A 27,711-nucleotide genomic window follows, 5' to 3' on the forward strand; every position below is an offset into this window, starting at 1 on the left:
GGAGTGGCTAGAAGAGAACTTCCCATTTGCTTCATGCTCAAACTATTTAAGGCATTGTTGCATACACAGAAGCACAATCATGCGACGTGGAGAGAGAGAGAGTGTGTGTGTGTGTGTGAAAGAGAGAGAGCGTGCCAGGGTGGGAGGGCCTGTGTATGTGCATGTAAACCGAAGTCCTCTGCACATGCAACACTGATCCACAATATGGTGTGAAAATTACAACTACATAAGTCTTAATAGCCATCCTGCCAAAGGAGAAAAAAAAAAGAGCTTCACTTTTAGCCTTATGTTCACATTCAACAGTGTTTTCTTTCAATTTAGAAATGGAATATCAGGCAGCCAAAAGGGCTTCTATTTGTGCAATATGGTCTTCTTCCTGCTTTGGAGTTGGGCTGCGGTTCAGTTCTTCAAACCTGTCGTGTGTCCATCTATCAGCCACTGGATTGCTACCCGAGTTCCTCCTCGTCAAATCAAATCGTCCAACTGGACGTTCCCCATCTCCCATATACCTCCTATAGCCCTTGCGAGGGTTATATCTGCCACCCTGCTGATCAGACTCCATCCAGCCACCTCTTTCCATATCCTCCCCTCTTTCACGATATCGCTCCCTCTCCCTCCGTGCCAAATTCATGTCAGGATACCTTCTCTCTGACCTCTTGTCAGGAACACCGCCCTTCTGTTCCTCTGCATTCTCTGATTTCACAGGTGGCTTTTCCCTGAATTCACGACTCTCAGCATGTCTTACTCTTTCAAGAGGAGCAACCTGCTTTTTCCTCCTTTCCAGTTCTTCAGCTTGGCTTTCCAGAAACTTATCATGGGTCCATGCATCCTCTGCCTTAGTTTGAGGAACAACTCGAGATGATTCTTGATGTCTCTCATTCTTCCTGCGACCTTGATGATCAGGACTGGTATCTCTAGGCCTGTCATTATAACGAGCTTTTACAGGTGGCTCAGTCATACCGTCACGATCTACAAAATAAAAAGCACAGAATTATAAATGTCCACACACACACAGAGACACACCTCTTTATAAGATTGGAATAGGTAGAAAAGCACATAACAGGAAAAGCACGCCCTGCAATAGCAACCGTGCCTCAAAAGCACACAATCAAACAAGTCTGGCTCCAATACCAATGTAAGGATGACATATCTCAAAACCCTATTAGGGATAGAATAACCCACATCAAACCCAAGATCAATGACCGCAAGAGAATTTGTCTACCAACTCTCCTCCCAGACATAGGTCCCCTTTTGGAACCACCCCCAACCCTAAGGTCCATATTGCCATTAGTCAAGTCCACCTAGACAGCATGCCTTTGGTGTCCCATACCACTAGACTACCACCCACCTAGAGCTACTCCTGGCCCTGAGGTCCAACATGCCAGGTAGACAACTCTACCACAAGGATACCTCATAAAGATCACAAGTGATATACCTAGATGAATCTAGGAACATGCCCAAATTCACCTTATGAAGATCACAAGTGAGCCCAAGGTACTCTTTTCTAATATATACCTGGGTATTATTAGCCCCCAGCTCTATTAGTGAGCTTTTAGCTGTTTTTAGGCACTAATTGACCCAAGGCCAATCCAGACCTCATCCTTGCTACCCCTTTGCCCCCTCAGCAGGGCTTAGCAGCCCCTCCGCCTAGCTAAGCCCTAACCCTAACTTTTGGTTAGCTTTTTAACCCTAACCCTCAACCTGGCTACCTCTAGGTTAGCAAATCCCCTTAACCCTATGTTCTTGATCCATGGTTTATACTGGCATAGCCCCATTCAGGATGTAATACTGTAAGGGGAAGATCAATACCCACAGTCATAAAAGTTTATACATACATTTGTGAATGTTTGGGCATGGATAGAAGCCCAGTTGTACATGAAATATCAAGGATTGTATCTAGATAATCTCTCCACGTAATGGCCTGCAAGCTTGTACTGTTAAGACACTCCTTGGTAATATGAATGTTCGAAGGGGGAGTCGGCCCATTCAGGCCACAATGTAGGTTCCTGTGCAGATCTCTCTTCAAGATTTTATGAATGTGGTTGTGGCCATTCGATTAATTTTTTGATTACATTAATAGTCTTGTGTGCAAGCCCCCTACTTCAGTCACTCCCCCTTCTCTTCACCATCACTGTCGTGCTGGCATGGGGCAGATTGCACACCCCACCACAGTAGCACCCCAAAGATCCAACAGCCAGAGGAGCCCAACGGCATATGCCACCTTGCCCGTAGCCTCCACCCTAGGTTCACCCTCAAGCCACTCCTACACTGGAGGCCACTGTTGGAAATTATTTCATCCCTAGATGGACTTTCCCATGCATATTCATGCTTGTATCTGGCTCCATATGAAGCCCTGCATAGGCATATCTTAGTAGAGATTTTTCAGCATTTTTTCTACCATTTTTCTGGTATTTTTTAGGCATTTTTAGCATTTCTTTGCTACAGCCAAGTTGTCGGCCTGCTACAACTGGCCGACCAGCTCCTCTCCCACGTATATATAGGTGGCTTGGCTTAGCATCATTATCATCTCTCTTTTCAGCTTCTGCTGTGATAGGCAGCATCTATGGGACCTCCCTCATGCTGCTCCACGTGATGTACTACCTTTTCTGGTGATATTCAGCAGTGATCTTCTTTTCTCCTTTATGCTTGCTGTCCATATACAGTGTTGTACAGTTCTTGCAACATTTCTTTGTGGGTATCACAACATTGTACCCATTCTTTCATGGTATCAGAGTGAGAAACATCTACAGGTACCTGTGTTTTCGATTCCCATGCTGCTGTTGACTGTTTACAGCATATAGGAGCTGTTCACTTGCTGCCTTTTCTTCATCAATAACCTGCGTTTTCTTGTGGAGCTGCGTTTTCACTCGGGACTGCCTCAAGTGCTGCAATTTCTTTCTGCAGAGCTACTTTTCAGCCTTTACCACTCATTCTATTCTCTTCTCTTTCTGGTTCCCTCCCAGCCACCCACCCACCCTCTCTTCTAGTCATTCTAAAGGAGGCTTGGGCTCTTGGAGGTGATGGCTTCTGGAGATCACCATTCTCCCCTCTTGGGGATCCTCTTCTCTTCCCCTCTCATCCCTTTGGATGAGTATCTTCCTTCCCTTGTGCTGTTTCATGCTGATGATATTATTGCAGATTTTGTCTCCTCTCTTTCAGAGGAGGATAGTGGTTCTTCTACAGTGCAGGTGGATGATTTTGTTGAGATATCCTCACATATTCTAGAGCTTCCTGCTTTGGCGGTTTCTCCCCTGGCAGTTGCTTTTGCTTCTCCTTCTTATGTTTCAGAGGAGGCATCTTCCACTATCTTGGAGCCTGTTCCTACTTTGAACCTGGCAAATTCAGCTATCACTGATGATCAGTTTGTTCCAGTGGTTGTTTCATTTCCTTCTTCTTCAGAGGAGGATTCTGCTTTGGTCCCGATACTTGTTGCAAATGCAGAGGAGGTACCACATTTTTTGGAGCCATCTATGGTTCCATCTCCTGAGGGCTTCTCTCTCCAGATTGATCCTGGTGTTTCGTCTTTAATATCTTCTCGATCTTCTCGTGGCTTCTTCCGGAGACCTTCTCATTATTCAGATGTACCATATCTTCGCGAGCTTTGTGCCTTTTATGAGGAGGAGGTTCCTTCAGACTCTTTGGAGAATTTTTTGCAACGTGCCACAGTTGGTCCACCCATCTAGCGCTGAAGAGGAGGTGTTGGAAATTATTTCATCCCCAGATGGACTTTCCCATGCTTGTATCTGGCTCCATATGAAGCCCTGCATTGGCATATCTTAGCAGAGATTTTTCAGCATTTTTTCTACCATTTTTTTGGTATTGTTTAGGCATTTTTAGTATTTCTTTGCTACTACAACCAAGTTGTCGGCTTGCTACAGCTGGCCGACCAGCTCCTCTCCCACATATATATAGGTGGCTTGGCTTGGCATCATTATCATCTCTCTTTTCAGCTTCTGCTGTGATAGGCAGCATCTACGGGACCTCCCTCATGCTGCTCCACATGATGTACTACCTTTTCTAGTGATATTCAGCAGTGATCTTCTTTTCTCCTTTATGCTTGTTGTCCATATACAGTGTTGTACAGTTCTTGTAGCATTTCTTTGTGGGTATCACAGCATTGTACCCATTCTTTCAGCCACCACCACCTCCAGTGTGTTGCCCAATACACTGGACGCTGCGTTCCAGAGGTAGCACTCAAGGAGGCAATAATCTGTATACAGAACTGTTACAATATCTCCAGTCCAAACTTACAAATCGAAAGGATTTGCATTGCCTATAAGATTTTACTACAACTACTCCCTTGCCTCCATCTGCACTTGCTGCTTGTTTAAAGTCTAGTCCCGTATGGTGTCCAATATCTTCAACATGTGTGCAGCAGTTAGTCATAAAATAATTGTCCAAATTTTGGTGCTCGTATCTCTAGTGGAACAATTACCACATTTCAAAAGCTGTGAACGTCTCTGTAATATGCGGAAGCTTCGGAGAAGGATCGGTACTTCAAAACTCAGAAATCAGCACTCTTTTCGCGACGGAATTAACGCACAAACTGAAAGACTATGTGCAGAAAAATAGAGAGAAGGGGGGAGATGGAGAAGGACACAGTATTGGGTCCCAATTACCCTCTGTAGGGCCCCCACCACGGATGGTGTATTTGCTTTATTAGAATGATGTAAATCTGAAAACAAATACAAAGTACTTGACCTTTTCTTGGCTGGAAAACCTGCCCTTGACCTTCAGTCCTTCACCCCTTAGCTTTAGCAAACCCTTGGCTGTCCTGGCCCTTGTATGCTTGAGGCTCTTGGTGAATTATGAGATGCTTCTAATGAAACTATGGGCTGGGCTTTTATACTTCCCAAAACATGCAGTCGGCTGGTTTACTGAAGACCCACGACTGAGTCTTGCAATTAAATGTGTTCACACTTTAATAAAGTGTTTTTCACACCTGTTTGGAGCCTGTCCAGCCTGCGCATGACCCCTGGACAGCCTCCTGGCTGCTGGGCATTCAACGCATAGGTGTGGGACTGCCCCCCACACCTGGCCGCCTTCTGTCCAGGGCTTATACCCTCTGTCGGCTGCCTGTCCAGAGGGTCTGGAGCTGGCCGACTGCCCCTCCAGCCCTTGCCTTGGCTGGTGGGCATAGTCTTGGGCCCTCCTGGCCCCCTTGGGGGTGGTTCTATGCCTCCCCCATGCCCATACTAATTATGCCAATGCAAACACCTACACTGGGGTAGCCCTATGGGCTGGCCCCATCTCTACATGCAACCTACATGCCTACAGAGGCCTGGCATCCAGTTGCAAACCAGATACACAGCACATCTGACATCATTCCAGAGGGAGACTCACAGCGCGGACTGGCACTGCTTCATGTGCAGGACAATGCACACCTGACCTTGGACTCATGTGCAGGACAATGCACACCTGACCTCGGACGACTGAGATGGATCCCTGGCTGACTCGTCCCGGACTGGGCTCACATGGGACCAGTTCACCATCCCAGGTCCTGCACCTTCTGTACAGAATGTCTACGTGGCATCCAAGTGCGGGATGCACGTGACATCCCCTTCTGCTTAACTTGACGGAAGCTGCATAGCCTCCAAATAATCCGTCAATAAAGCCGGATAGTCCTCGAAGAATTCTTTGTCGAGCCATACCGCTTCATGAGTTCCTCGGTCCTGAAACTTCGTGAGGAACTGTCGTAGTCTTCGGCCTGAGCCATGCTTGAAACGGTGCAGAAGGATCTGTTCTGGAACCATTACTTCGGCTTCATCAATGATGTCTGGTTCCGCTTCGTCTTTGACCTCTGAAGGGGGTGGACCTGCATATGGCTTTAACCAACTGACATGAAATACATCGTGCATAGTCCAACTCGGAGGTAGCTTTAACTGCATAGACACCTCATTAATCTTTTTCCGGATGGGGAATGGTCCGAAGCTCCTGAAAGACAACTTTGGGCATCGCTTGCCCACCTGCTTTAATCTTTGCTTCATAATCCGAAGATATACCCAATCTCCTTCCGAAAACTTCATGTCCCTTCGGTCTTTATTGGCCTGTCGAGTGTAGGCCTCTTGCGCTTTAGCCAATCTGTCTTTAACGGACTCTAGTATCTCCTGGTAAGACTCCGTCACTCTGTTCGCCTCCGGTACTGAAGACGAGGTCCTGGTTAACAACGACTGGAAAGGCCTTCCAAACGCTGCCTCATATGGAGTCCTGCCAATAGCTGAAGAAAAAGAGTCATTCAGAACAGCTTGAACTAAAGGCAAAAACGATTCCCACTTACCTTGCTGATCGTGGACATAACACTTCAGCACATCAAAGGCCAACTGGTTGTATATCTCTGTCTGGCCATCTGTCTGTGGGTGGAATGCACTGGAAAAATTCAACTTAGTACCAAAATTATCAAACAATGCCCTCCAAAAATGACTGGTAAACTTGGCATCTCGGTCTGACACTATGGTCCTAGGAATCCCACCAATCGGGTACCAATGCCGAATAAAAAGCTGGGCAACATCTTCGGCGGTCACATTGGCCCTGCAAGGAATAAGCATCACAAATTTGCTGAACCTGTCAACAATAGTCAAACACTGTGTATTACGCTTACTCGGACTGGGAGGCAGATTTGTGACAAAGTCCATCGAAATGTCTTGGAAAGGACCCTCAGGAATTGGCAAAGGCTGTAACAACCCTATCTTCTTTCCACGAGGAGCTTTCACCTTTTGACAAATGTCACAGCGTTGTACATAAGTAAACACATCACGCCTCATCTTTGGCCAATAGTATTGCCGTTCTAACTTCTCCAGAGTCGAATTCATGCCCCTATGACCACCTGTAATGGCGTCATGGGCATCATGGAGAAGAGCTGCCCGGAATGATTTCATGACGCACAGTCGGCCTTTGTAGTAAAGCCAACCATCGCGTATCAGAAAATGGCATGGTCCTGTGGCATCCAATGCCTGTTCCCACTGTGTACCGAATTCCTCGGAATCCGCGTACGTGTGCTTCATGTCTTCTAGTCCTGTACCAACAAGGTCCAGTCTAGTGGTCTGAATCGCAGATACTTGTCCCTTCCTGCTCAAAGCATCGGCCACTGGATTGGCCTTTCCTGGAAGGTACTCAATCATGCCACCAAACTGCTGGAATATCTGACTCCAGCGGTGCTGTCGATCACTCCACTGTGCACTGGGCATCGTCTGAATCCAGCGCAATGCCTGATGGTCAGTGCGAACCTCGAAGTCACGGCCATACAAGAAATGTTTCCAATGTTTCAAGGCCTGAATGACTGCTAGGAGTTCACGATCGTAGACTGAGTAATTCTTTTCGGCGGGCAGTAACTTACGAGACATGTAAGCTACTGGATGACCATTCTGTTGCAATACACCGCCAATTGCGATGTTACTCGCATCGGTGATCACCTGAAATGGTTCGTCCCACGAGGCAAGGGCTAAACAAGGCGCTTCTGACAAAGCCACCTTGAGGTTCTGGAATGCCTCCAACGCTCGTGGAGTCATTCGAATCTTTTGCCTCCTTGTTTTCACTCCCTTTAGCAGATCGGTGAGGTCTGCCGAGAGATCAGAAAACTTATCAATGTGGGTGGAATATGCCTGGCATATACCCACAAATGATCTAATGTCATAAGCAGTCTGAGGTACTTCCCAGTTCACAATCTCGGCCACTTTAGCCGGATCAAGTCGAATGCCTTCGGCACTGATTATATATCCCAAGTAATGTACCTGGAACAGATAAAATTCTGACTTCTTTTCATTGATATAGAGCTCGTTGCTTTCCAGCAACTTAAGGACTTTCTCCACATCAATGTCTTCTGCTCAACTGTAGCTGAAAATATGAGTATGTCGTCCAAAAAGATGAACACACACACTCCAATCAACTCCCGGAAAATACGCATCATCATGCGGTTAAATGTAGCTGGGGCGTTCGTCAATCCAAATGGCATAACCACAAATTCATAGTGGGCCCGTTCTGTACGGAAAGCTGTCTTGGGGATGTCCCCCTCAACAATCCGAACCTGGTGGTACCCACTCTTTAAATCCAATTTAGAGAACACCTTAGCTCCATTCAGCCTCTCCAGAATATAGTCAATTCGAGGCATCGGGAATCTGCTCTTGATAGTCAGCTTGTTGAGTGCACGATAATCGACACACAACCGAGAAGACCCATCTTTCTTCTTGACAAATAAGATCGGTGCTGCAAACGGCGACACGCTGGGGCGGATGAAGCCAGCTTGCAACAATTCTTGGAGTTGGCGGTCCAACTCCGATTCCATTGCCTTAGAAAGGCGATACGGAAACTTGCTCGGGGGTTCCGAGCCTGGGAGGAGGTCAATCTTGTGATCCTCCGGTCTGGACGGGGGAAGCTGGGGAGGGAGACTGTCCCGAAGAAAAATCTTCTGGAACTTTTCGTGGAGAGCCGAGTACTTCTCGGAAGCACTGGCCACCGTCTGGGCGGTCTGGATGTAAATCATCGCACACTGTGCGCCTTTCCTGACTGCTCGCTTAGCCTGCAAGTGGCTTATGAGCGGAAAGTTTGGAATACCTGGCTCACACTTAATGGTCACAGGGGTGTTTGACACATTCCGATCAATCTGGAACGTGTGCTTGTCCCACTTGACATCAGGAAGGAACTTGTGAAACCACTGGATACCCAAAATTATGTCTGCTCCTACAAGAGGGGCAACCATAAAGTCACGCACAAACTCTATGCCCTGAATGACTAATTTAGCACCTAGAGCTTCATACTTGACGCTCGTAGTCATACCTGTGCTAAAACCCTCAACTTGTTTGTCCACCGGAGTGAGCTCGAAGCGGGCACGCCTAGCGGCCTCTTCCGTGATCACATCCTCCGTGCTGCCGCTGTCAAACAAGACAACGACTCTCTGGCCACCTATGTAGCCAAAGGACTTGAGCAATTCGTTGCGCTCATACTCCTGGTCATGGGCGCCCTTCTGCTTATCTTCGAGCTCCCGGCTAATAATTGCTCCTACTGAAGCACCGGGGTTTGAAGAACTAGGGGTCGCCGCTGGGGTCTGTGTGGGAGCTGTGCTCACCACGGAAGCTGTGGAGGCAGCGGCGGGCTTTGGAGGCTTCTTCGGACAATCCCGAGAAGTATGTCCTTTTGTGTGACAAAAGTAACATCTACCCTCCTTCCTGTACTGAGCAAGCTCCTCAGCACTCAACTTGCCACCTGTCTTGCCTGCCTCCGCTTTCTGGTCTGGAGTAAGCTTAGACGCATTGTTCGAGTTCTTGGAGCCAGAGGCTCCCGGGCTCTGTCCTGGGGAAGACCCCGTCTGGTTCTGGCTTTTGCCCCCCGAGGCGTTAGCCTTGGGAGAAGCCGGCTGGGAAGTCTTGGGCTTGCCACCATTGTGTTTCATTTCTGCACTCTGCGCAAGCGAGAGTGCGTCCTCAAAGGTGGCTGGTCTAAACATACGCACCTCCCATTGGATTTGCGTGTCCAGGCCATACAAAAACTGCCCTTTCTTGTCCGCATCAGATAAGCCTAATTGTAGACACAAGGTCGAAATTCTATTGGCAAACTGAAGGACTGGTTGCGCGTTCTGACGCGCTCCCCTGAACTCGTCTTCGAGTCGCTCAAGGTAGTGGGGCGGTAAAAACCGCTGCTTAAGGTCACGGACGAACTCGTCCCACCCATAAGCTGCCATACCTGATCTGGTGTGGGCATGAGCCCACTGAGTCCACCAAGGAATGGCCTCACCTTCCAAATACCAACTGGCTAAGATCACTTTGTCAATATCTGATTTCCTAACTGCGGCAAAGTAAGCTTCAAATTGATGTAACCATGAATACAGAGTAGTGGGATCGAGTTTACCATTATACTTACTGAAGTTCATTTTCTCGGGAAAATGATTCGAGGGCGCCGCCGGTGTCAATCTGGCGTCCAAAGCTTGGAGGTAACGCTCGTGTTCCACTCGTCGCATGGCTTCGTCTTCTCGTTGTCGAATCTCCAATGCCCGTATCTGCCTCTCAAGCAAGGAGCTTGACTGCGGCTGTGACCCCTCGAGAGGGTCCCTGTGACGAGGATCTGGTATCTGGGGTACGGAAGGAGAGGGAGGAGGAGATGGAAAACGCGACACTGGAGAGCGAGAACGCTCCTCCAGAGCCAAAATCCGCGCCTTTTGCTCGTCCAACTTGGTTGTCTGGTCTGCGATTGCTCGCATCATCTGCTGGAACATGTCTTGTACACTCAAGCCGGGTGCCCTAGCTGGGCTGCCTGGTGCACTCTGGTCCCATGGTTCTGGTTCTCTCTCGTCGCCAAAGCTCGCCATAGCGGGAATCTGCAATTCCTTTCCGGAACGCAATCTGACCATCCACTGTCTGTGTGGGAGACTTCCGGAGGCTTCCGGAGGCTAAAAACCAACCGTCCTTCGAGGGACAGGAGTCACTCCGAAAGGGGTAGTCCACCGGCGTCTAAAAACCAACCACACGAGCGAAAAATTTTCTGGTTTTCTTTGCTGAATCTTCGTCCTTGAAGTAGGCTCTGATACCACTGTAATATGCGGAAGCTTCGGAGAAGGATCGGTACTTCAAAACTCAGAAATCAGCACTCTTTTCGCGACGGAATTAACGCACAAACTGAAAGACTATGTGCAGAAAAATAGAGAGAAGGGGGGAGATGGAGAAGGACACAGTATTGGGTCCCAATTACCCTCTGTAGGGCCCCCACCACGGATGGTGTATTTGCTTTATTAGAATGATGTAAATCTGAAAACAAATACAAAGTACTTGACCTTTTCTTGGCTGGAAAACCTGCCCTTGACCTTCAGTCCTTCACCCCTTAGCTTTAGCAAACCCTTGGCTGTCCTGGCCCTTGTATGCTTGAGGCTCTTGGTGAATTATGAGATGCTTCTAATGAAACTATGGGCTGGGCTTTTATACTTCCCAAAACATGCAGTCGGCTGGTTTACTGAAGACCCACGACTGAGTCTTGCAATTAAATGTGTTCACACTTTAATAAAGTGTTTTTCACACCTGTTTGGAGCCTGTCCAGCCTGCGCATGACCCCTGGACAGCCTCCTGGCTGCTGGGCATTCAACGCATAGGTGTGGGACTGCCCCCCACACCTGGCCGCCTTCTGTCCAGGGCTTATACCCTCTGTCGGCTGCCTGTCCAGAGGGTCTGGAGCTGGCCGACTGCCCCTCCAGCCCTTGCCTTGGCTGGTGGGCATAGTCTTGGGCCCTCCTGGCCCCCTTGGGGGTGGTTCTATGCCTCCCCCATGCCCATACTAATTATGCCAATGCAAACACCTACACTGGGGTAGCCCTATGGGCTGGCCCCATCTCTACATGCAACCTACATGCCTACAGAGGCCTGGCATCCAGTTGCAAACCAGATACACAGCACATCTGACATCATTCCAGAGGGAGACTCACAGCGCGGACTGGCACTGCTTCATGTGCAGGACAATGCACACCTGACCTTGGACTCATGTGCAGGACAATGCACACCTGACCTCGGACGACTGAGATGGATCCCTGGCTGACTCGTCCCGGACTGGGCTCACATGGGACCAGTTCACCATCCCAGGTCCTGCACCTTCTGTACAGAATGTCTACGTGGCATCCAAGTGCGGGATGCACGTGACAGTCTCAAACATGCTATTTTAAAATCAAGCGGCAACGACAAAAAACAGATAGCTAAGTTCGAGCTAAGAGCTTGGAGCTTCGACCCTGCAGCACTGCATTGCACTTCCTTGGCCCTTCTTCGCCCTCCCACTCCGTTGCCCTTGCCGCTCTTGCCCCCACTACTTGTCCCCATCGCTCCCACCCTGTTTCTCTTCATTGCCAGCTACCCGCCCTCGCACTCCCCTGCCACCCACCCCTCACCCTGCTGCCCGCCCTCGTGATTCCCTTTTGCTTGCCTGCCTACGGCCGCCCCTGCCCTGCCATGCCGCTGCCCTGTGCCCTGCCTCTGTATGCAATATTGAAAATAAAGATGCTTAGAGGGGAAAGCTGTGTTGTATTGCATCAAGACACAAGGCCTTGTTAAATAAGGCATGAATAGTACAAATAAAGAGGCATATCCCTAACAAAAGGATATGACTCTTGAATGAATAGTTTTGTCGTTTGGACGTAGAGATGTCTCTTTCAATAGACATGTCCTTTGGTGATTACCCATGTGACGGAGTGTGACCTTTCACCGGTGTCCTTTCAATAATTAAGAGTAATTTGAGAGAATTAAGTCACAATCGTGATATTTCCTCCCACTTAAAATAAGATCCAAGGTTATATAAGTGATTGTTGTTGACTAAAGAACTCTTGAAGTGATTCCAAATAATGTTGTAGATCTTCATCACTTTACCAAGTTGAATCTAAATCATCCAAATCTTTCCATTGTTCCAAGAATTTTGTGATAATTTTCTGTCAAGTTTCTTTCTATCGAACATTAAGAATTTTCTCTGTAATCAAAATTATATGTTCATCTTCTATCTCTAAAACATAATTTGAAACATCTAGTACAGTAGAATCTGTGTACAAATCTATTGATCCATGATATGTGAAAAGTCAAATGAATTTTTCCCATGAAGGTGGTAAATCCAACTTGTAACTCAAACGAGAATTCTTCTTGATAATCCAAAAAGAACCATAGTAACATGGCCGTAACTTCAAAAAATTTGAGTTCACTGTTTTATATTGATGAGGAGCCACGGACAAATAAACCATATCACCTTCTTGAAATTCATCATGTCGGGGATGCAGACTAGTTGCATGTTGATATTATTCTTAAACTCCAATCATTTGATCTCGAACTTGAAGAAGAGTGCCTTGCATTTCTTGAACTAACCGATCTGCTAATGCCACCTTGTGTAGAAGAACAAAGTTGGATGGCACATTGGTCTATGACCATAAGCGGCTTTAAAAAGAGTCATACTAACTGTTGTATGATGAGAATTGTTGTAAGAAAAGTCCATCCATGGTAGATAATCTTTCCAAGATACTAAGTGAGATTGAATATAATGTCTAAGCATCTCTTCAAGAATTTGATTAACCCTTTTGGTTTATCCATCTGTCTGTGGGTGGTGGATGATATTCTGAACTGAATATCAAATTTGTGCCAAGTGACTTGGAAAGGGGAGTCCAAAAATGTCATGTAAACTTAGGATCTTGATCTAAAATAATGAAAATTGGTAATCCAAGTATCTTGAAAATATACTGAAGAAATAACGAAAATTAGTAATCCATGTATCTTGAAAATATACTGAAGAAATAATGAAGCAATATCTGGGACTTGGGCTATCTTCTTGCATGGTATTGTTGGAATGTCATCTCCACCCCGGTCAATTCCTTTTATGCCCCCTTTTATTCAACATATTTATCGGATATTTTTGGGTATTTTTCTCGCCTTTTATTAACCGTTTTTCCTAGTCGCGGACTTTGTCCTCGAACATGGGTTTTTATGCTGGTCGACCAGCCCCTTCATAATGTATATAAGAATAGACTTTTTGCCATTTAATTCATTCATCATTTTGCTGAAGTGTTGGATCATTGCTGGCTGCTCCACATCTCTCCTCTTCTTCCGATTGCTGCCTTCAACTATTCTCTCATGGTATCAGAGCACTGAGGTTCTTAGGCTCTTGCTTCTACACTCTACAGGAAGACCATCAGCCAGCATTTTTTTTTCAACCCTCCCAGCAATTTAATGCAATTTTTTTGTAGCATCCCTAATTTTTGTATTATGTCCCTACCCTCCCTTTATGACCCTACCCTCCCTAATTTTTGTGTTTTGTCCCTACTCTCCCTAATTTTTGTGGACTAGTGGTAGCATCGTGTGCTTGCTACATTCGCTTCTCCCTCCCGTGCTTCATCACGCATCACGTCAGCTCTCATCTTCACCCATGTGCCTTGATCTCCAAAAGGAGTACAGTTCTACATCGTTCTTTCACCTCACCTCGCATCTATGGAGGAGTGGGCAGCTCCCCGTACCTACTTGCAACCTTTCCACTGTAAATTTAAGAGGAGGATTCCATGGCTTCTACACCAACTGTCATCTCTTCATCTATTTCCCAACTTCCCAAGGAATCCATTCTAGATGGGACCAACTATCTTGATTGGTCTTTGCAGATGAAGACTTTACTCTGGTATCATCGACTATGGAGTATTGTTACTAGGGACAACACCCAACCAACTGCAAATTCTCATCGGGCTGAGATTGATGCTTGGCTTGATAAGGATGCTCACGCACATGCAGTCACCATCTTCAACATTTAACCATCTGTTGCTCATCAATTTGATGACAATGATGATGAGACCGCAGAAGAATTGTGGGATGCCATTCAAAGGATGTCACATGCACTCTGCACTCAATGCATGGTGACAAACTGGCTCATCATTAGCAGTGCAACATTTGTACATTATTAGAACCCAGTAGGATGATATTTGTCGTACGACACATAGTTGTCACGGTACGAAAATACGATACGGTACGGTACGATACCGTACGAGAATATTCGGTACGATATGAAATTTTGAGATACGGTACGATAAAATACGGTTTTTATTTTTTACACTTACAAGCTATGGAGCTTCAAGCTTGAATGTGAGGGAAGGTTGGGAGGGGAGGAGTCTACAGTGCTTGAGAAACCAGTAAATGGATATGTGTCTCTCCCGGTTGGATCTCCCGATAAAAGAACCTGGATGGGTAATGCAATACCAAAGGTCTCCCAGTGTAGCGTTTATAACTAAGGGACCGTCCTTGCACAAATACGAGGAGTGCATCTAGGGTGATAAGTTTAGGGACTCCTCTCTAGAGCAAAATGGCCATGTCCAAATGTTCTCCCTCGTGCATAACTTGAGAATCTAATTGTCTAGCCTACCTATACCAAGGATCCCCAAGTGATGTAGCAAGGTTCTCTCATCCTACCAATCAAGTGTACACTACCAGTCTACCTCGCCAGATTTTTTAGGTCTCTCCACAACCCCATATGGAATACTGAGTGGACACGAAAGTTGCGAAGTATTGCAAGCATTTGGGATCTTCGTAAAGCAGGGTTTCTATTTTTTTTTAGCATTTGGATTTTTTTTTTCAAGGAAAAAAAATTGGGGGGGGGGGGGAAACTAACTCGTACCGTACGATATCGTACGAATTCGTACGGTATCATACCGTACGACTCGTACGTACGAACAGGTTCGTACGTGTACGAGAAACAACTATGGTACGACATGACCCCATTGTACATCCTCAGTCCAGGATAAGTCAGGCACGAGCTACATAGGTCATTTCTCAGCCTTAGCGGGTTAGTCAGTCAGTTAGTCAAGTCCCTTAATCCACTTGGAGAGAATCATTCATGCATGTAGAGTCAGTAGAAGCCTTAGGTTTTGCATCAGAAAAAGCACTCTGCATCCTGCATAATATGCATTCATATGTTTGTGCATCATTTAGAACATCCCAGAAGCCTTAGGGAATTTACTAGGATTTATATTGTATTTTTTCCATATTTTATGGTAGTTATGTAGCATTTATTGTCATTTATAAAAATAAACTTTATTACATAAATGACCAGCCACTAGTTAGTATAAATAGGCTTGCATAGGGCTTAGACATTCATTCAGTCTTCAGTCAGCTAGGCACCTTCCTCCTCAGCACTAGGAGCATTCCCCGCCTTCAGCCTAGACTGGTTCCTGCCCTTCTGGAGTTTGTGATGTGCTTCAGCCTTCTTGCAGTCCCCTTAAGCAGCCCACAGCTCCACAGTCATCAGGCGCAGCCCTTCTTGCAATCCATTCAGCCTACAGCAGCTCCACAGTTCAGGCGCAGCCATCTTTGCCTAACGCACAGTTCAGACCTTCAGCCATCTGCTCAGCCCTTAGGCGCCTGCATACAGCACACAGCCAGCCACAGGACAGCAGATTACAGTCTGCGTTTGAGCACATAACACCACCAGCAGCCAGTCAATCCCCTGCAAACCTGCGTTTGCAGATCTACAACAGTACAGCAGTGCGTTTCAGTCTACAGTCTGTGTTTTCAGTCCAGCATCAGTTCTACAACAGTATTCTGCCTTCTGTGCATCATCCATACATGCAACAGTCATCTAGTGAAGGCAACATATCATTCATAAGCATTTACAGCATAGTTACATGGCTTAGAACAATCCACCGTAGTCCTTTCTCACCCTCAGGTGTGCAGCCCTTCCTCATGCCTTTGGGAAGAGTGCATAGGCTCGAGATCAGTTCATTGAGGTGTTTCTACAGCCGTGTAGAGTTCAGCCAGGCTTCCGATCCTCCGAGATCTTGCATTTGGCTTATCTACAGTCCACAGTCATTCTCTCTAAAGTAATAAAGCAAATACTATCTCGTTAACGGGATAGGGGGCCCTTTAGTGGGTAATTTGGGACCCAATCTGGTGTACAGTTCTCATATATCTCTCTCATCTCTTTAAAGTTTGAAGTATTAAAGTGGATTGCTAAACTCACGAAACTCGGGATACAGAAGACGGTGTGAGCATTTGTGTGACAGGATCCTCCAATACAAAGACTTCGCTACATATTACAAAGGAGGTATCATAGAGAGAGCTCTACTCAAAGATTGCCTTGGAGAATCAGCTTGCCAACCTGAAGATCTCCGATACTGCCAATATCACCATCACGGAGTTTGTTACCATCCAAAAACAATTGGTCTCTTTGGGAAGCAAGGCTACTAATGAGGACTTTGTTTATCGGCTCCTCGCCAAATTGCACGAAACACTCTCATCTTTCTGTGAGACCATTTCACTTCTTCCCTCACTCTTGATCTACATATTGTTGTTGGCATGCTTTACGATAGAGCTACGAGGAAGAAAACAAGTCAAGGTGCTTCTTCGAGACCCTTCTTCAAGTCAAGGTCAAAGGTAAATGGTAGTCTAAGGGTTCCACACCAAAAACAAAGTTGACTCTAAACCTGCTAACAATCCTCCTCATAAGAATCTTACTTGCCATTATTGTGGTCACAAAGGTCACATTCAACCTAACTGTTGCAAGAAGAAGAGAGAAGATGGTTCTACAAGGAAGCCCACCAATCAAATCTCTCCATCTACCAACCAATCCCAGAGTTATTCTTCCACCAAGGAGACTGTCTTCATCGGCATTGAGAAGCTTCCCGTGGACTCACTTGTTCCTGCCACCTCACGTCTTACGGATTGGGTGGTTAATAGTGGGTGCGCTACTCACATGACCCATGACAAGTCCATTCTGCATGATATTCGGCCTAGCTCTTCGAAGGTGTCCATTGGTGATGCTTCCAACCTTGAGGCCCCTTGTGTGGGTAGCATGAGACTTAACTCTTCTCCCGACCAACCTTCTACTATCCAAGATGTGCTTTATGTTCCCAAGCTCTCTAGCAATCTGCTCTCAGTGTTTCGGATTGTAGAGAACGGCTACAATGCCTACTTTCATAGTTCAATTCTTGAGATCATTGATAGTAGCACAAGGCTACGGCATCTACATTGACAAATCAATTCTTGAGATCATTGACACTAGCACCTTGCCGATTGTTGCCAAAGGTGTAAAGGTGTACAGAAAGGCAGTCTTTACAAGTTAAAGGACTTTGGCGGCTCTATCAACTAGTCACGAAATCACATGCTACAACTTCAAAGCTATCATGCCTTAATAGTTCGAGTGATACAGCGTTGGGACATGCTCACTAGGAGGACTTGAACTATGCTTCTCTTCAGCAGTTGTCTTCTCAACAGATGTTCGATGGTCTTCCGCAGCTGAAACCCTCCCACTCCACTTGTGTGGCTTGTTTGCAACACAGAGAGCTTTTCCTTCACGAGGCTACTCATCAGGGCTTCTCACATCCTGGAGCTTATCCATATGACCTTGTGTGGTCCCATGCGGACTACTACCCAAGGTGGTTTTACATACTTCATGCTTATTATTGATGTGCTCAGGTAAAGTTTGGGCATATCTCTTGGCAAAAAAATCTCAGACTTTCTCCCGCTTTCAAGAGTGGGTGGCTTTGGTCAAGAATGCGACCACACTGAAGGTTCGACAGGTTCATTCGGACAATGGAGGAGAATTCACCTCCAACACCTTCCACAACTTTTGTTCACAAAAAGGTATCGACTGTCAGTTCTCCACACTTGGCACTCCACAACAAATGGTGAGTTTGAACGCAAATACAAGATTGTTCAAAAGATGGCCTGTACCATGCTTTCTTCTTCCGGCCTTCCTCCTCCTTTCTGGGGAGAAGTTGTAACTAGTGTTGTCTACATCATCAACCGTTCTCCCACAAAGGCGGTTGCTAATATGACACCGCAAGAGGCTTTTACACGCCAAAAACCTTCAGCTTCATATCTCAAGGTTTTCGGCTATGATGCCTATGCTCATATCCCCAATTATGCCGGTCCAAATTTGATCCCAAATCCAAGAAGTGCAAATTCTTTGGTTATATCTCTCAATCAAGAGCTTATAGATTATGGGATTCGGAGAAGAAGTCCTTAGTGATTTCCCGCTATGTTCACTTTGTTGAACCCTCGTCGGATGATTCCCAATCTCACCCTAAGCTTACCAAAGGTTCCTCATCCTCCTGCTTCTTCCCAAGCACCCCCTCAGCTTCTCCATTCCAAGTTTCTTCACCCTTAGCTTCTCCTACTCCTGCGTGTGTGCAACAAAGGATTGCCCCCATGCTTCCCTGATGGCTGGAAGCCACTATTCGTGACTCTCAGATGTTGATCTTCATGACTCCTCAGCAACACCTTTGACACAGGCACCGAGATTACAACTTCCTATAACCTCGCCTTGATGAGTAAAGTTGAGCCTACTATAGCTAAAGAGGCTCTTGCTCTTCCTGAGTGGCGAGCAGCCATGGAGGCCAAGATTGATTCCACTGAAAGGAATGGTACATGGGAACTTGTGGAACGGTCTTTGCATAGGCAAGTCATTGGGGTCTCGAGGATTCACACGCAGTTCCCTAGCCATAGAGTCCATACTGTGTGCAACCATAGACTTGGCCTTTGTGGCCTCCATAAGCTTATGAACCTACAAGTTCTCATACAGCATCTTCAACTCTTCCTCCCTGGCATACAACTGCCTCTTTATGCGTTCGATCTCGGCCTTCAACGCATTTGGGTCATCTTCATGCATCTCTTGTTTTCCTTAAGAGTGTTGTCCCACATGTGTTTGCTTCTCCACATAACCTCTATGCATATGCTTGTTACCCAAAGCATCAGAAGCATGCATACCACTTGGCTGGCCATGTGAACTAGGCCCTAGCCCACTCTGTACCTGACCAGCTGTACTCAGTCGTACCCGACCAGCTGTACTCAGTCGTACACGTACTCAGCCTACCCGACATGCTGTATCCAGTCGTACCTGTTGCACTCGATTGTACCTACTATCGTATTGAACATTGCTGTACCTGACCTGAACCTGCTGTGGTACTTGTACTTGCTCTGTAATTGTTGAGACTTTAACTGTACCTGCTGTACCACCTGCACCAGCTGTACCTACTGCATCTACACCTACTTGAGTACATGTTTGAGACTTGAGTACTTGCGTCAGCACCCGTGTACCTGCTGAGTACTAGTTCTTTACCAAGTACCTGTTCGTGTACTTGGTGCTGTATGAGTACTTGTTTGTGTACCCATACCCCGAAGACTTGTACCACAGTTTCTGCGAGTTGAGATTTTAACTGTACCTGCTGTACCACCTGCACCAGCTGTACCTACTGCATCTACACCTACTTGAGTACTTGCATCAGCACCCGTGTACCTGCTGAGTACTGGTTCTTTACCAAGTACCTGTTTGTGTACTTGGTGCTGTATGAGTACTTGTTTGTGTACTCATACCCCGAAGACTTGTACCACAGTTTCTGCGAGTTGAGTGAACCAGGCTCTAGTACGAAAGCGCTTGCTTGTGCGTGGTCTAAGAAGAACAATTATGTGTTCACTCAGCTCCAGGTGTTTGAGGCTAATGGTTAGGTCACTTTGACTGTTTTTTGACTAGCCCGGCATCAACGGTCTACACGGACACACATTTTTTGGGTAACTTGTATTCATTATTTGCATTGCATGCAATATCTGGTTGGAAAGCCCTTGGAACTTTGTACACAGATTAAATACTACAATAATATACAACAGTATTGGGGGAGGGGGGGGCAGCTTGTTCGCAACCGTAGTGTTGTACTGTGCAGTCTCTATCTTTACAATATTATCTTGTGCAGTGTTGTGTATTTGTTGCATTGTTGCTGGTTCATATTTAAGTGTTGACGAGCTTGTTGTTCGTGAAATGGTGCCCAAGAATATTCACACCTAACCGGTGTTACTACAGTGATATCAGAGCATGGTTGTTTCTCTCTTCTTAGTGGGGAAACGATCATTTGGGCATTGGGCTCCTTGTGAACAGCCCTCATACACTATGGACAGCCATGTATAGGCAATAGAGAGAGATGCGGTTCCTGGATACGTGAGGACGAAGGAGGGAGGGATGAGAGTTCGCAAGGTTGGTAGGGGTCTTATGCCCTTGTGACACGTGGCAAGGCCCCTCGTTTAATGAAGGCACGCACCTCTATAAGGTGCCCCCTCATTAAATTACTGGCCATTCATGGGCCTTGGGCCCTAGGCACTAGTCAATGGCTGTACCCAGCTTTAATGAATGTGAACTGCAAAGGTTATAAAACCTTTAGAATAATAAACAAGGGTTTCAATGGATATACTTACCACCTGTTCATATGCCACAAACCATGTTAGAATACAAGGCATTTGCACAGTTCACAGGTCGACATCTCCTCCTGCCCGCCGTGAACTCAACACGTCATAGTAGGCAATCACATGAAAACAAGCCACGTGAAACCACTTTCAAGCAAGCAAAGATGCGTGCACATGCATTGTGCAATGGATATATCTCCCGTTCTTCGAGCCTGTAAATAGCAGGCCTTCCCGAGCACGAAATTGGCTCAGTGGGAAGCCTAAACTGGTAACACGAGGCCTGGCCTTCCATAGGTGACACAAATCCTAGCCTCAGTACGGGTGACACGAAGCTCCCTGGCCTCCCATACCTTGCCACGAAATAGGGAAAGTCCACTTGGGCGGCCAAATGGTGACAAATGCGGACATTCATACACAGTTACCAACATAATAGCTTTATGTAGGATGGCCTCTTGATTATGCATCACTCCTTTATGTTCACTCATCATGGACTTTCAAGTTTTAAACTTCATTCGTGAGTGTTTCTACACCTTCACTCCTAAGCCCCCTACCTAAACATCCCATTTCAACCGATTTGAATTTCCGTTTTGTTTCCCTTCCATTTCCTAGTTTTCCATAATTATACTAAAAACTTTAAAGATGTTCAAAATCTATGCTCTGCTCAAAAACTCACAATCATAACAACCCATTTTACAGCCTAAGTAGAAAAATAAATACCAAAAGCTCTTCTTTTGTTGCTTCTTCCGCCGGATGCTCCACTCCTATCATCATGCTGTTAAAGAAAATATCATGCAAACCAATTAAAAAAGTACAAGGAAACTCCTCACAAAAAAAGAAAGTAACATAGAAATTAACAAGATATGCCCTAGAAAAGTACATTTAAATTACTCCTTAAAAAAGCACCATTAAGGTAAGTAATCTACTGCCAAAATATCAAGGATTCACAAAAGAACCTCAAATGTACATGAAAATTAATAGGGCAACAGTGATATATAATATTGACAAGAAAAGTTTCACGGGGTAATGAGCTATAAAAACTCTAAAGCAGAGCATTATAGGGGATCATGGTGATAAACCTTGATTTCGAGCTAGGCAAGGTACATTAGGAATTTATCAAAATAATAATAATAAATTATTTTTGAAAATTAGAAAACAAATTACTCTTGGAGATTATGGTGAAGGGTGATATTTTGACCCAGTGTAGGTAGCCATTCGAGCACCTAGGTGTGCTCAGATTGTAACCTCAGCCATTTAGACTTTATTAATAAGAAATCTACTTGCCCATTCTCAGCCATGTGTCCCCCTACCTCATTCTAGAATGGGAAGGATACTTCTCACCTCACCTCTTATCCTCTTCATTCCATGGGAAGCCACCACCTACCCCTCCCCTGCCTTATCTGGATGCTTCTCTTTCTTTATTCATGGCTGAAAAATGTGTCTACTTCCCTACCTCATGGTGTGAGCTTTTGATCATTACCAAGACTCTCTCTTAGTGCCTAATGCCTCCTAGTGCTATCTCCTTGTTAGGCAGATTGGTGAGCTAGAGTGTGATATGTTGTGGGCGGACATGTGTTTTTTGGTCCGCTATTGATAGCGTGTGCTTTTAGGGCGTTCCTTTCCTATTTATTGGGGGGAGGGGTACCAGTTGGGCACACACCAATGGATGGTTGGAGTTTTCTCATTCATCTCTCTATTTTGCTCTCAATTTTGAATTAGGGAGCTTCTTTTTATTCAAATGAATCGAGGGAAGTTAATTAATTATATTAAATTAAGCATAATGATTAGGATATTATGAGAAATGGGATTTTGTGGAAAAATCTTTATTATAATCGATCTCTTGGTGAGGCTAGGTTGCTTGTAGGAATTCTCCCTCCAAAGATTTTTCTCTTTTCTTATGATTTTGTAACATGTGTTATGGAAGCGTCTTCATGATTAACGCTAAGAAAAGAAGATTAACACTAATTCTATGTTTAGCAAAGGCACATAAGAGAAGGAGAGAGAGAGAGAGAGAGAGAGAGATTGGATCTATTGTATATTGCCAAAATATGCTATATATACAATGATCTTGCTGATTCACAGCTTCATGCAAATGATCTTACTGATTCACATGATGCATACCAAAGATCCCTACAATCCTCTACTTGAAAATGCAAGAGAAGCTCCCTCTGATCCACCATTATGTCCTTGCTGCCTTGGAAAATCTGACAAATGGATCCCCTTGATCTTTGCTTCATGATTCTAATGAATGCCTAGTGATGCTACTAATAGAGAAAAGGTATGAATTCATAATCTGCTTTCCCTATCTTTCCCACAAAGCATTGTCCAAAAAAGTCGCATTTTGTGTCCAAACCTAAGCCCAAAAGGTGTCCCAACCATTGGGCTATGTCTTGGACACTTTTGGAAACCTGTAGGCCTGCGATGTTTGCTATAAATCTGCCCATATATTTGCTAATGAGAATATACATGTCCTCGTGGCACGGATTAACGTATGCACATGACATACTATAACTTGGTACAACACTATGCTAATCAATACACTTAAATACACCAAGATTTAATGGACAACATGCTCAATACAAGAAGTAATTTGCTGAATTGACAAGAGACGCACAATGAGCCGGAACGGCAGGCCCCTCTCCAAATAAAGTATATTGATCTTGAGAGAAGCAAGTACATAGTGTCATGGGCATTTCTGACTAGATTTCCATATTAATACATATGAATATAGTATTGCAAACAAAGTGGTTGTCAGTGTAGACTTGCAGCTCACACTACCCTCTCAAGTGCCCATGTTCCCTACCATCTGCTCTCTATTGTTCTACCAACACAAGATAGCAACAATATGCAAGAGAGCACATAGGACAAGAGAACACTACACAAGGTATGTGATCTTGGAATCCGGTTCCTCCCTCTTGCTACTTGCTTCCATATTTAAGCATAAAAGCTTACCAATTGCAAGTAGAGTTGATGACAGCGGAAGTCTTTGCGATGGAAGTGCTTGGAGTGTTGAAATCTTCGATTTGTCGCAATTCTTCGCAACAAAAGTCTTCAAGAGGATGAAGGGAACCCTGGAAAAGCTTCTCCTATGATTCAACTTGAGAAAGGAAGGCTGAAATTAGGGTTTTCAGAAAAAAGACCAAAAATTACAACAAGTAAGAGAGCATGGCTGGTTACTCCCTTTGTACAAAGGGGATAAGGTTTGGGCGGTGGACATTGGGTTTTGTCCACCTCGGGACATCAGTATGTGTGAACAGTGAGCTGGTCATAATTTATAAGTGAGTTTTGGTCGCCAAAACTTAATAAAGTGTGTACACACTTGGTTATAAATTAGTGCTAATTCCTAAGGCTCGGTTTATGACCAATACTTACCACCTGTCACATGCCACATAACCATGTCAGCAAACAGTTTCACACGCACGACGGGCGGGCATCCCCTTACCCGGAACTACACATTGGTCAAGCAAGCATGAAAACAGCATGCAATTTCAATTACAAGCAAGCACATAAAGATGCTATACAATGTATCATTGGTATGGACAATCCCCATTCATGAGACTATACCAAAATAGACGTACTCTAGGCAAGTACACAAGGTACCGGACCCAATGGAACACCAATCCATCAAGCATTTCCGGGCATGTACACAGAGGCACAAGTCCCAACGGAAAGCCAATTCCACAGTATCACATGAGTGACATCAATCCCGGGCATATACAACTACCATGGAGACCAGTCCAATGTACATACATGATGAGAAAGCACGGGTGGACCAATTGGGTGGCCAAATGGTGACACATACCCTTCTGCTAAACTTGGAGTGCGGTAATCCATACACCTTTGCTCCTTTTACATTCAGGTCCAATTGAAGAATCCACTTCACATCCACCGGCTTGATTTCCAAGCTCTCTGACTTGGTCTTTGAATCTTCTGAATCACTATAGTCTCATCCTCCTCTTCGTAGGATTTGGAAGGACTCGCTAGAAACTCCTCAGAAACTCCAAATAGGAATTGTAAAGATCTACCTCCTCAAAAACTGCCAGGCTAACCTCATCCTCCTCCACATAGGATTCGGAGAGATCTACCTCCTCTAGAATCTGCTCTTCGTGTTCAAGTTTGTTTGGGTTCTGGTTCTGGTTCCTTTGCCAATGGATGTCTTCCAACACGAGAGAATCCTCTACTCCCTTGGAAATTCTCGTGGCACTAGTCTTGTTCTCCTTTACTGTATTGGATTCGGTGAGAACCTCGAGCACTGGCGCTTGTAACTCATCAATTGGTTCGGCCTCGAGCAATGACATCTCAAACGATGGCTCGTCCTCTACTTGAATCTCCCCATCTGTGATAGCATCATCGTGAAACCCTTCTTACCTAGGAAGGTCTCTTTCACTTGCACTAATGCTCTCAATCGGGCTACTCCACAACCCTATGCTCGCTATGACTTATCCCACCATGGGCATTGTCATCTCCTCAGAATCCTTCACCGGTCCACACCCCTTGAAAGAAAGTGAAGCAAATATAAAATACAAATGTAGGCCCAAGTACAAGACTCGTAAATACTGGAAAGTCATGTTTATTGGTGAAATCTGAGCACAAGGGAAGCCCGTGCTTTACAATGGTAAGAAGCAGCAGCTCCTAATGACCTCAATTGAATGCTAAAAAATGAGATGAACTGGGGGAAAGGGAGTCAACCCTTATATATTCCCCTAGGATGCTAGTCGGCCAGCAGTAGCACGTCGACAGCATGGCAATAGCATAAAATGCTACAAAAAGTGTCTAAAAATACCCAAAAATGGTGGAAAAAATGCTGAATAATCTCTGCTAAGATATGCCAATGCAAGGCCTCATAAATGGCCAATACAAGCATGAAAAAGGTGATGTAGACTCTCTGGAGATGATATAATCCAATACCTCCTCTTCACACCAAAGGGGCGGTCCAATACTAGCACACTGAAGTAACACCTCCATAGTAGCTCTCAGAAGTGGTTTGGTGAAGAGATCAGCCACATTGTCCTTGGTAGAATAGTAGGCCAGTCGAAGAAGGCCCAACTCGATCCAGTCGCGTACAAAATGATAATGCACTTCGATATGCTTGGATCGTCCTGTATCACAGAATATGCTAGAGCAATAGCACTCTGAGAATCCGAGAAAATAGTAACTGGGGAAGTGTCGGCCATAGTTGTCAGGTACGATACCGTACGGTTCATATGATACGATACCGTACGGGAAAATACGGTATGATATAAAAAATATTCTTATCGTACGGTATCATGCAAACTTTTAAAAAAAATACTTGCAAACTTTAGTATTTTCAATTTCAAAGAGAAGACAAGTTGACACATGACTCAAACAAAATTCCATTAAAACCAAGTTGAAAACATACAAAATAACCAACCATCGAGGAGTAAACTTAGGGCCAAACCGTAGATGAACCCCAATAAGAGAATCATGGGCATCATGAAGAAGTGCATGTCTTTTCTTTCTTAGTACGCATAACCGGTTTTTACATAATAACCAACCATCGAGGACTAAACTTAGGGCCAACATGTACAAAGTCTTGAATTCTACCGAATCCACATACTGTGCCTTCATGCTATCTTTTCCTTGAATTTCTAGCAATTATACTCCAAACTGCTGGAAGATTTGACTCCACCTACTATGTCCCAAAGGGAGCTATGACTGAGAGGTGAACTTGCCAACCCTTTGTTTGACATGCTATCGTTAAAGATCGATATATTGAGCAATCAAAACACTGAAATAGGATAAATCACAACACACATGCATTGAGGCATGCCATACAGAGGCATTGTGTACCACACCGGGCTTGAAAAACCTTTGCTCTGATTTTTTATGATATCTAGTTTAGCTGTGCAGATTTGTCTAACTGCAGTGAGATGGATTGCACCTGTGTACCTTACAATTATGACCTTAGATTGAGCATGCAATGAGTGAATTTCAAAGAGCCATGGCACTTGATCCTTCTCTGTATAAGTTTCTCCCACATACAAATCATGTCCCAGACATTGAAACATACATCAAACTTAAATGACAAACAAGAACACATTGTGAAAAGTGTTGTGCAACGGGACTAGTTATGACCTGAAAATAGGACCCAGACCTAGGCACGTGAGTTGGATTCACAGGCACAGCATTTGTGCTGTTGTCCACGGGCTCCTTTTCAGCAACCACAACAGACTGCTGCTGCTGAGAAAAAGCTCGCCTGTCTGCACCACGACGAGTCTCTTCCAAAGGTAAAGGATCTTGCAAACGACGCCTGCGGCCTCTGTCGTTATCTGTAGGGTTTAAAGAGGCCTCCAGGTCATGTACCGCAGGGATATGTCTCTCGGTAGCAGGCTTCCCGTCACGCTTGACATTCTTAGGACTGCATCCCACATAAAATCCTGTTTAGTTTTGCACTTTACCCTTCTTCCTGTGCAATAAAACCCTATTTGTGCTTCCAGAACTCTACCTCTGCAGCAAAAAAACTAGGCACACACGTGAAACCCTAACTGTAGGGTGAAACCCTAAGTTGGAGTGAAACCCTGATGTCTCTGCAAGATTCTAACTAAACAAAGAGTTAACAAGGCAATTGAAACCATTTCTTCCTATGAAACGCTCTAATGTTGCACTTTCTGTGCTAGATTCAAGAAAAAACTGTTAACAAGACACAGAAGTGAAACCCTAGTTTTACTCTAAAACCCTAACTTTACAGAAAAGCATGCTTAATCTCGTTCAATACCTAATGAGAATACAGACAGTTGAAAACCCTAATTCTACTCTGAATCTGCAATCTGTGCACTGACACTGCATCATAGCCTATTATCTGTGAGAGTTTAACTGAATCTACGAAATGTTTAGGGAAGACCTACCTTTCATCGCTGTCTACATGCCCGGAAGGCGCAGTAGGTTTAGAATGCCGTCGCTTCTCGCCCATTTTCGGATTCACAGTCGATTTCCCATCAAAGCTTTCGCATTCTAAGGATTTAATTGTGAACGTGAAACATCCCTTCTTGGTTATTACGTTCTAGCCTGCTAACCTTAGGCTCGTTGCACACTCACGGCAGATTCACACAAA

The 27,711-nt window shown here is 45.2% G+C and overlaps 1 protein-coding gene across 1 annotated transcript; it reads right to left on the reverse strand.

Annotated features, from left to right (window-relative positions):
• Positions 1–8: 8 nt before the first annotated feature.
• On the reverse strand, positions 9–27,711 carry LOC147611096 (cyclin-like protein). Its single transcript, XM_086785756.1, has 4 exons — positions 27,506–27,711; positions 26,736–27,018; positions 21,360–21,414; positions 9–969 (listed from the first exon to the last, which is right to left on the reverse strand). The coding sequence occupies exons 1-4, from the start codon at positions 27,568–27,570 to the stop codon at positions 332–334; spliced, it is 1,041 nt and encodes a 346-aa protein (XP_086641882.1). The 5' UTR covers positions 27,571–27,711; the 3' UTR covers positions 9–331.

This window comes from Cibotium barometz, chromosome 48 (genome assembly GCF_041138505.1).
Source record: "Cibotium barometz isolate CiBa-2024 chromosome 48, ASM4113850v1, whole genome shotgun sequence".
Classification (NCBI taxonomy): domain Eukaryota; kingdom Viridiplantae; phylum Streptophyta; class Polypodiopsida; order Cyatheales; family Cibotiaceae; genus Cibotium; species Cibotium barometz.